Raw genomic sequence first — 10,717 nt, 5'->3', positions numbered from 1 at the left:
GCTCCAGGGGTGATCGCGACGGGGCCAGTGCATCAGTGTGTCAGGCGGGGCTTCAGGGGGGAGGCAGCCTTGTAGGCATCTGCTCTGAGTGGGGCGGCCTGGGGTGGGAGAGCACAGAGGGTCTGCTCCGAAGAGGCCTGTCTTCCTCAAGCAGTGGGATGCCCATGGGCCAGCCTGGCCAGCAGGCACACCCCACCCCACAGACTGACGTGACTGCCGCATGTGCAATAAAGGGCTGTAGAAGGAGGCTCCTGTGCCCTGCTCACCACTCTCGGGCTCAGCAGGGACCCCAGAGGCCACTGGCAGGCACTGGGCTGGCCCAGAGGGGGCATCTTTGGACATTCCCTGCAGAGTGGACAGAAAGGGATGAGCAGGAAGGAGGGAAGGCGGCACTGGGCTCCATGTCTCTGAAAACGTGACTGCCTTCTGGTCCAGCTCTTTCCACTCCCCATGGGTGATTTTGCTCCTTGGTGAAGCACAGTGCCTCTAGGTTTCTGCAGACAACCAACACCCTGTAACCTGCCTAAAAATAGGTGCCCTTTCTGAGGCAAGGGACTGCCCGTGACAGGTTCATGGCCAGGACGGCCTGTTCCAGCCCTGGTGGGTGGTCAGCCAGCAGGGAGGGCAGGGCTGCCACCTGTGGGTTAGCCAAGCAGGTTCCCCCCCACCCCAGGAGCTCATCCAGGGACAGAGGCTGCTAGCCATGCAGGCAGGGTTAGGGTGGGAACAAATACCAGGGGTGCCAAAAACTGTATACATGTTTTAAGAGATGTCAGCTGTGCTCAAACAGTAGTTCGCCGTAAACAGAAATGTCTGGAGGCTGATGGTAACCACTTTGAGCACCTCTTGTAATTGCAAAAGTCAAATGTGACTTGTATTCATCTTTTGTTATCACTATATATTGAGTATTACAACTTTAATACAGATTTTTCCTTTCTTAAAATGTGTAAACATTTTTTTTGGCACTCTCTGTATTTTCCTGTGTTTGGCTCAGCTAAACCCCTTTTATTGCAGCAAGAACTCCACTGAAGGCTGTGGCCTTTGGGTCCCTCTCAGCTGGACAGAGCTGGAAGGTCCTGTAGCTGTCACTTTGCCCCCACCCCACCTGCAGGGAGTTAGTGAGAGGCCTGGGGCGGAAATCCAGATCTCTAACATGTCCCCTCTTCCTGCACACAGGGTAATATATGCAGCAAGGCCCTCTCCCCTTCCAGCCTGCCTGTCCCCTGCCTTCCCTTCTCTTCCCGCCTTCCCTCTGCCAGGACCCAGCCCTTCTCCCTGTGTCCAGAGGGACCCACCCATGATTGCACACCTTGATAGTGCCCGCTCCCCATCACCCCTGGACCCCTGCCCGCCTGGTGGCTGCCAAGAACACACATGAAGCACAAGGGACCAACCGTGCAGGCCGAATACTCAGATTTTATTGGAAGTCTGCAGGGTAGTCCCATGGCTCCCACGTGACGGAGAGTTCAGATTCTGAGTACAAAGTCAAGCCCACGCACCCACCCACACAGGAATCCTTTAAGGATCACGGTGGAGACCCCCACCCTTCCCACAGCCCACTGTGAGCCCCGACCAGACAACCAAGCCCACGCGGCGAGCAGCCTTTTGGCTACGGCTCTGCGCGGTCATCGCGCGCCCATCCAGGCTGACACTCTCTCCTATGAGGATGCACCTTGAGTTCCGCCTTCACAAAAGGCAAATGTGCCCACGGCAGGCACGCCCGCCTGCCAGGCCCACTAGCCCAGCAGCACGGGCCCTGAAGAAAGTCCTCTACATGCAGGGGCGATGAGCCCCCAGTGCCTACAAATGTCATAGAACCCCTGGCATTGGGGACTTCCCAGAAGTCACTTGCTGAAATGCAAACACAGAACAACCCCATGGGGTCAGACATTTGGCAGAACGTGGGGCCTGATTGTCCTAAATGACAAGGACTCTGCGCGCACACTCTGAGAACGACCCTCCTGCTGGCCCGCCAGCCCGGAGAGAGCCCTCGGAGGGAAGGGCCTGTCCGTGCCTACGGTGGGACGGACGCTGGGAAGGAAGGCTCTTCCCTACGCGCCAGAAGAACGACTGGCCCTCTGGTCCTGGGGCGGCAGCTGTCACTTCCGGCCGGGTCACCAGGGCCGCCAGAGGCCGCAGGGGGGCTGGCGCGCGGCGGCGTTGGCCTTGGCCGGGGTGGGCGCCGGTGCGGGTGCCTTGGGCTCCTTGGTGGGGGCGCCGGGCGGGGCCGGGGGGCGCTGGAAGTGGTAGAGCAGCTTCATCTGCGTGTCGCTGGCTGCGTGCAGCGTCAGGAACTGCACGGCCTCCTGCAGGCACCACGAGTAGCCTTCGCTGTAGTCCTGGTGCAGGTTCTTGGGGCCCGCCGAGGCGGCGGCGAAGGCTGCGGGCAGACGCGGCGGCGGTGAGCGGGGCGGGGCGGGGCGGGGCGGGGCGCGGCCGGGGGCGGGGCGCGGCCGGGACCGGCGGGCGGGCTCACCTTTGCTGTGCTTCAGGTAGCTGACGGCCATCTCCAGGATGTCGGCCTTCTCCAGCTTGGAGTTGGGCTGGTGCCGCGCGAACTCCTGTTCCAGCAGCAGCTTCAGCTGCTCGATGCTGCTGTTGATGCGGTCGCGGCGCATCTTCTCCACCACCGGCTTCCGCAGCTGCGGGAGGAGGGGGCGTCAGAGGGCGGCGGGAAAGAGCGCGGGCGCGGGGGCAGCGCGCGCGCCGGCTGCGCACTTACTCGGTTTTTCTCTTTGGGACTGAGCAGCTCCACGGCCACGGTGCTGGGGGCCATGCCTGCGCGGAGAGACGATGGGCGAGCAGGGAGCGGGCGGGCAGGCGGGCGGCCAGGCGCGTCCGGGCGGCGCGGACCAGCCCCTATATAGGCGCGGGCGGCGGGCTGGCGCCTGGGGCCCGGTCTTCGCGGCCGTTCCCACACTCAGCGGCCAATGGCGGCGCGGGCCGCACAAAGGCGCCGGCCCATTAGCGCACGGTAAATTGCCTGTGAATTGGCGCGGGCACAATGGGCGCTCCCCGAGGAGCAGGTGGGCCGCGCGGCACAATGTTCGGGCTGTGGGAACGCGCTCGCCCTCATTAGCATCCCGGGGCCTGATGCTGGGAGCCCCGCGCCTCAATATGCTGCCTTTTCCCAGGCCGCGGGGAGGGGCCAGGGGGGCAGGAAGGAGCCTTTTCTCTCCCCTCTCCTCGCCCTCCCTAGTAACTCCCTGCTGCTGGCTGGCCGGGGCCACAAGCGCAGATAAGGGAAAGGCTTTAGAATGAAGAAGTGTAGTGGCTTCCAGGGGAATGGGCCTGCCCGCCCCCCCACAAGGACCTGCTGTCCCCCAGCGGAGGAAGACCAGTGGAGCCACACTTCTCACAGGCGCCTCCATCTCTACGTGCACAGGTGGAAGAGGGGCCCACGCTCTTAGGATCAAACTTACTGGCTTGTGTAGCAAGTTCCCAGGATGTCACCTGGGACACGTGACTTATCTGGAGCTAGAAAATGGGCTGCCATGCCTCCCCAGCTGGGCTTTGCATAGCTTCAGGGTGCCAGAGTATGTGCTATGCCCAGCACAGAGGCTGGCACCTAGGCAGTGCCTCCAGCCACTGCACCCCAGGGTGAAGCTTAGCTGGAAGTAGCATCGGGGGTGCTCTAACCAGTAGGTGCCCCTGGGGCTCCACCCCACCCATCTGGTGGGGAGTCTGACCCTGGTCATCCCCTGAGCACAGGAGGGCACAGGCGCGTGGTCGCTGCTCACACATGCTGCCCACTGCACAGCCTGCTGGGCACTTGTAGGGTTTGCTTTCCTTGGGCATTTTGCCAGTGGGGGTGTAGTGCCAGGTGGCAGACATGAGAGTCAGAACAGGGCAGGCTTACTGCCCACACAAATGCTGCACCAGCTCATACGGGCCCCTGGGACCCACTGGAAGAACTGATACTCCTCGTACCTGGCCAGCTGAGGTCAGTGACTGCTTTGAGGCCACCAGCCCCACCCTGGGCCCTAGGAGACGGCCTGCTGGGAGCCCCCCTCTGCCCAGAACAGCTAGCTTCCTCTGATTCTTTGCAGCCAGGAATCCAATGCTCCTGCAGGGTCTAAGGGAAGTGACAGGGGTGGGGCTACGTCCAAAGGGCAGGCGGGACCCAGCCAGGTCCAAGGGAAGGCAGGACCTCTGCGGGGGGCACCACGGCTGGTGTCAGCGCACATTAGCCAGAGTTTAAATGCAGGAGCACAGTTCCCTGGATGGCAGCCCGTCCAAGTGTGGCTGGGAACTGCAGGGCCTTTAACAAGGGTCCAATTAGACACCCCCCCCCCCGCCTGCCCCGGGTCTTGGCAGCGACCACAGCTATGAGCAGAAGTCCCCTCACCATACACAAGGAGCCTTTGGTTACCCAGTAAGAGCCCATCCAGGAAGCAGGCAAGATGGTGTGAGGACAGCCAGGGCAGGCTTGGCTTGGAGCCAGCGCAGGATGGCCCCACGGGCCAGCTGGTTACCCACTGGGATGGGTTAGGCTGAGAGGCTTTGGAGGGGGAGGGAAAGCAGCCCCTCTTCACCTTCTGGAAACCAACTGATCCTCCCGCACGCCCCTCCCCGACTACACCGTTCTTGACGGGGACACAGGCCCCAGGCAGGCTGTGGGGAGGCGGGTGACACTGAGAGCTGAGGTGGCCTCACGGTGAGCTGGAGCTCCTGTCTGAGCAGACGGGACCCTATCACAGATTGTCTGGCCCTTAGTTGATGCAATAGGGCAGAAGGCACGAGGGCAAGCTGGGGATGGGCAGCTGAGGCCACATACTCACCCCTCTGCTCCACAGCCCTGGGCACCGACAGTGCCTGGCACCATCAGCACGGGCAGGCAGGTCCTATGGGCTGTAACGGGGACCCCGTGATGTTCAGAGGAGTCATTTTTGCAGCCAAAGTGGAGCTTGCGTTGGGTGTGTCCCTGCCCTGTTTATGGATTCCCTGGGGGTCGGCTGGGGGTGAGGAGGGCAGAATGACTTAGTGGCCTGTGTCCCCATGGCCCACACTCTGCCAGCCGGGGGCCCAGCATTAAGGAAGTAGTTAGAGTCAAGGACTGAGGGGGATGTAGGGACAAGGGGCAGCCCCTCACCCACTGTGACCCTGAGCACAGCCTCCACTGACTGGACATGGCCTGAGCCCATGTGTGCCCTGACCGCCCGTCCGCTGGCAGCTGGAGCTCAGGTCTCTGCCCAGAAGTGAGGGCAGCATCCAGGTGGGGCCCTTCCACCCTTCGGAGGGGGCAGTTGGCTGGGCTGTGTCTTGCCCTGGCCCCGTCCCCTAAGCCAGCTCTCAGCCCAAATGAGACACGTGCCGGGAGACGTGGTCCAGCCCCCACTCCACCCCAACTGCCCACCCACCCGCAGTGGACCAGGGTGGCTGGCCCAAGGTGAGGGTGGCCGGTGGGCCATGGAGGGGACTGCCTCCTCCCTCCCTTCTCCCCCCTCTCCCTGGACCAGAGCAGCTTTGATCCAATTTTCAGTTGTGGGAAATATGAAATGAATGGTGTTAAACCCCTGCCTGGCTGATGAAAGGCTCCCTCCCTCCCTGAGTTCGGGCCAGATGGCAGCTCGGGCCTCGGAGGCACACGCCTGGCCTTTGTGGGCCATTTAACACTGTGAATGGGGCCAACGTGTGGGAAACTCGCTGGGCTCCCGGCTCACACCAGCGAGGTGAGTGGCCACACAGCCAGAGGAGGGGTTGCTGAGGGGGAGGGGAAGGGGAAGCAGGGAGGGCTGAAGGCCCACTCCAGGCTGATGGGCTTTGCACAGAAGCACTGGAATGTGGGGGTTCAGATCCTCTGCCTTGGCCCCCCCATCAGCTAACGAGGGGTCCTTCCTCCAATTGAGGCTCTGAGATGAGGAGAAGTTTGTCCTGCCCGCCCCAGAGCTCAGTAAGCCTGAGAGGCCGGCTGGTTGTGGGGGTGGGGGGTGTCTGGAGTTGATGGTCCCTTAGAAGTGGTCATAGAGGTGAGGTGCCCTGCTGCAGACATGGGGGCTCCCGGCAAAACCCATGCGCTGGGCATCAGTATGCTAGAATTCAGGAATCCAGGACCATAGTCCATTTCTAAATAACCCACACCCCCAACGCCCCCCTCCCGGCTGACTGCAAAGCAAAGGTACCATGTGGGGGGGCATGTGCTCCCAGTGCCAAGGGAGCATTTCTTGGTGGGAATGCACAGGGACACAGCCTGGAGGTCCCCAAAATTTAAACAGAATGGCCACGAGACCCAGCAACCCCACTCTGTGTGTCCCCAAAGTTGTCAACACAGGGTCTGGAACAGGTCCGTGTACACCCACGTCCTCAGCGGCGTCACTCAGTCGCCGAGAGGTGGGCCACCCAGGCGTCCATGGACGGATGACGGACGGACAAGCAAACCGTGTCCATCCACACAGTGGGAGAGTATTCGGCTGTAAGAAGGAAGATTCTGACACAGGCCACAGCGAGGATGGACCCTGAGGACACTGTGCTGAGATAAGCCAGTCACAGAAGGACAAGTACCGCCTGACTCCATTTATACAAGGCCCCTGGCGGGGTCCAACCCCCAGAGACAGAAGGTGGGACGTGGTGCTGGGGCCTGGGGCAGGGCTGGGGAGTGAGTGTCTAACGGGAACAGCGGTTCAGCTTGTGAAGATGGAAAGTTCTGGAGATGGTGGTGGTGACGGCTGCACAACAGTGTGAATGTACTTAATGCCACTGAATTACATCCTTAAAAATGGTTAGCATGGCAAATCTTGTCTCATGTTTATCTTACCGCACACCCACAAAAGGACTTTTTGGAGAAGAGCCACACATTCCATGCTGCTCACCCACCCCAGGCATCCACATTGGCACTAGGGCTGCCAGCGCCCTGCAGGCAGGACTGATCTGAAGGGGACGCTGCTATACCCAGCCCACCTTGCCCAGATCCACACTACTGCCCCACGCTCACCCCCCGGGCTTGGGACGAGATTCTCTGGACAAGGCTGTGCTGTGCACAGGGTCCCCTGAAACACTCAGCTGTCCTCCATTGGGTATTCCTGGTCACAAGAGGGTTTCCAGCATGGGGTGTGGGGAGTAGGCAGGCTGGGGAGGGTCAAGAGCAAGGCTGGCCTGGGGGAGGGGGGACAGGGACGACCCACCATGGCTCGCCCCATGTCCAGGGCTACCACATGGACCCCAGGTTACGCACGGCATGAGGTGGGCACCCCTGGAGTTGTTCTGCGCCAAACATTGTGTTGTGTCCCCTCCCACCCTCCAGGGGCTCCAGGCGGGGTCCCAGGCCACCCCAGCCAGTGCCCCTGCTGTAGCCTCTGAGCAAGCACCCAGACTGCAAGGAGGTAAGGTGCCACTCAGTCTCCACCCCCTCCAGCCAGGACCCCTGGGGGCACTGGAAGGGTGGTCTGGCTGTCAGAGGGGAGCGGGCACCAGTGGCTGCTGACTCTACCTGGGGTAGGAGGGGGTTGGGTTTCTCATTGAAGGTCTGGCAGGAGCTGGATGGGAGCAAGACTGCCGTTTGGGAGCACCTGCTCAGCGCCAGGCAGGCAACAAGCAATCTGACTTCTTAGAACAGCCCTGCAAGGGGACTGTCCCTGTCCTCACTTGACGGATGAAGGACCAGAGGGTCACAGGTTAAATGACTTGCCCAGGTCCTGTGTACTGGACAGCTGACACCAGGAGGGGGAGGAGGAGTCGGAGTCAATGTTTTTGAGCGTTTATTAGGCACGAGGTAGGGTTCAGTGCTTTAGCACACGTGCCAGTGTGGACTTGAGGGCGAAGCTGTGAAGTGGCAGTGTGTATTGCCCCCACCTTTCCCCGACAGCCCTGGGGCACAGAGAAGAGGCCAAGGGGAGGGTGAAGGGTGGAGCTGGGACTTGAACTTGCAGAGCCTGCCTTTCTCCTTCCTGAGCAGCCAGACGGATGTGGGGTGATGGGAGGGGAAGAGGTGCCGCTGAGCCGGCTCTGGGGGTCCTGGGTGCTCATGTGAGCGGGATGCAGGGTGGGGCTGGGTCCCCAGGAGAGCCGGGGACACCTGAGGAGGGCATGACGTGCCTCTCCCCTGCGGGTGGGGCGCAGGGAGCAGGCACAGCAACCGGGCAGAGCCGAGCTGCAGATGGCGGGTGGCCTGGGACAAGCACAAAGGGGCAGCCTCTCCAAGGTGGCCTGAGAGAGCCACGCGCTGCCTTTGTTGCTGTGAAGGCTGAGTGCAGTGTGGGAACCGCCGGCTGCACAGCCCCACTTGGGTGGGGGTGCTGGGGTGACCCCCCCAGAGGCAGGGAGGAAACTCCGGCCTCCACTTCCCAGCCCCCCTTTAGTCTTAGCTCCCTGTACCCCCCAAGCAGACCTGGGGCTCTTGCTCCTCTCTCCCTCCCCACTGTGTGACCCTGTCCTGGGGCAGCAGACACTGGACTGAGAGGAGACAGGCCTGGCCCCTGCCAGGGTGGGGATGCTGACGGGGGCCAGAGAAGGGGTGATATTAGGGCTGGGGAAACTTTACATGTAGGAGAGAACCTTGAGGTGTGGATTGGGCCCACCAGGGAATTACGTTGAAGATAGGCCAACATGCTGGCCAGGGTGCCCACCTGACATTGGCAGGGCCAGGGTGGGGCAGCTTTGCCTCTGGCACATTCCCCTCTCTGCTCACCCCATTAGCACCTGCCTCAGTTTCCCCTCTGGTACCCTGAGACCCCAGATCCCCTGCCCAGGCCTGCCCCTGGGGGTCACCTGTTAGCTCCTGTTTCGTGACAGCTCCCCAAGCTCTGAACTCTTCGGGCTGGAACCCTGAGATCTGCTGACACCACCTCCCTGGGGCTGGCTGCCTTTTCCTTATCCTATGTGGGGTGATTTCCAGGCCGGTTTCTAATTTCCAGGGACACCATTGAGGGCCGCGGAAAAGGCACACGATCGCACCTTACTGTGTTGGGCTGCGTGACATGGGGTCAGACGCTGCAGCTGGCTCCCACAGTTCCTCAGGTCTGCCCTGCCCCCACCTGTGTAGACAGACTGTTCTCCCCTCACACTGGGGTCAGGGCTGGGGGGAATTGGACACTTGGAGGTTCACCATGGGGAAGTCCGGGGGCCGGCTCTTGGGGATGTCTGTGGGGGGTTGTTCAGGAGCCTGGGCTTTGCCCTTGGCTTTCTATTAAACACATGTTGGTCCTTCCTGTGCCTCAGTTTACCTGTATAAGAGGGCCTTTCTCTGCCAAGACCACCTGATGGAGGGACTGGCTCCAGGCTGTGGAGGTGACTGCAGGGGCTGGAACATTGCTTAGAAGAGAGCAATGCCCGCCCCACCTGACCCGCTTGGACCTGGCCCAGAATGAGCCCCCGTTGCTGGCACTGCCTGCCTGAGGCTGCCTGTGATTCTCATTTGAAATATGGCAGGTGCACTGAGTTAGGACTCCTGAGTCAGGGGACAGGGTCCTCCACACACATCCTGTCCACACACTGATCGCTCCTTCTGCAAGGGGGAGACGCAGCGGGGAGCTCCGAGCAGGGGAGGCATGCTCAAGAAGGGTTGTGTGTGAGCGCCCCCCGGGTGGGGCTAGGCTGGGGCCACAGGTGTCCACTTCCGGGACAACTACTGGGGTGGTTTGGCAGGGTGGGCTTCAGAAATGGGGGTCAGCTCACAAACCTGCTGACTCAGGGGTCCTGGACCTTCCCCAGAAGCTGCCCTGGGACAGCTGCCCACCTTTCAATTCCAGCCTGGCCTCTTACTCACAAGGGCTGGGGTGCAGGGGTGTGCCCTTGACCCTTCTCTTACCTGACCAAGGTGAGCCTGCTCCACCCTGGCACTTGGCTGTGGGAAGCGGCAGGGCTCCTGCTCTCAATAGGAGCTTTTAGTTTTGCCGAGCAAACCAGACCCCACGTTCCCAAGTGTGCTGCGCTCCAGACCTCGGAGCAGTAGGTCTCAGACCCTAGGCTGGAGCAGCCTCAGTGTCCGGGGCCTCAGTTTCCCCTGTGGCCAGGAGGACGCGCAGAGGTGGGTGGTGGGAAAGCGCGGGGCCCGCGGGTCTCACCGCGGTCTCACCGCGACCCCCCATCAGGGGCTTCAGCCGCCCACGTGGCCGCATCCCCTCCACCCCGACCCGCGCGCGGCCGGGGGCAGGGCCAGGTCGCAGTCCCGAGCTGGTTAAAACCCCCGCGGTGTCAGAGAGCAGCTCGTTCCCAACCCCTGAGGGCAGACAAGCCCTTTATCGCTCTATTATAACGCGGAGCCAGATGGTCTTTTGGGAGCTGCCCCCCCTCGCCCCCCGCGGCCGCCCTCATTCATTGAGAAGCAGACCCCGGCACTAATGCCGTGGGGCCCAGGCACGCTTCCTCCACCACCGCCCAGCGTGGGAAACGCCGGCCCGCGCAAACCCACAGCCCCCGCCTCTGGGCCAGGTCCGAGGGTTAGAGCCTGGGGGCTGGGGGGCGGCAGAGGGGGGGGGCACTCCCAACAGACCCTCCCAGGGAGCTTCCCCACTGGGTGACCTACGGCAAGACACTTAACCTTATCTGTGCCTCAGTTTCCTTGTCGGTTAACCGGGGAGAGGATGGTGCTAGTGCCACCCTACTCGATTCGGGGGATCAAAGGCGTTAACGTAAAGTGCTTAGAACAGGGCTGACCATCAGGCCTGCCTTTGTGCCTTCCCAAGAATGATTTTTACATTTTCAAAGGGTCGAAACAGATGTCCAAAGAAGGAAAATATTTTGTGACTGGTAAAAATGAGATGAAACTCGAATTTCATCATCC

At 61.6% G+C, this 10,717-nt stretch overlaps 1 protein-coding gene across 1 annotated transcript; it reads right to left on the bottom strand.

Annotated features, from left to right (window-relative positions):
• Positions 1-1,398: 1,398 nt before the first annotated feature.
• On the bottom strand, positions 1,399-2,901 carry HES5 (hes family bHLH transcription factor 5). Its single transcript, XM_019712169.2, has 3 exons — positions 2,723-2,901; positions 2,477-2,642; positions 1,399-2,380 (listed from the first exon to the last, which is right to left on the bottom strand). The coding sequence occupies exons 1-3, from the start codon at positions 2,774-2,776 to the stop codon at positions 2,115-2,117; spliced, it is 486 nt and encodes a 161-aa protein (XP_019567728.1). The 5' UTR covers positions 2,777-2,901; the 3' UTR covers positions 1,399-2,114.
• Between the last annotated feature and the right edge of the window lie 7,816 nt (positions 2,902-10,717).

This window comes from Rhinolophus sinicus, linkage group LG06 (genome assembly GCF_036562045.2).
Source record: "Rhinolophus sinicus isolate RSC01 linkage group LG06, ASM3656204v1, whole genome shotgun sequence".
NCBI lineage: Eukaryota > Metazoa > Chordata > Mammalia > Chiroptera > Rhinolophidae > Rhinolophus > Rhinolophus sinicus.
This window is presented reverse-complemented; position numbering and strand designations above follow the sequence as displayed.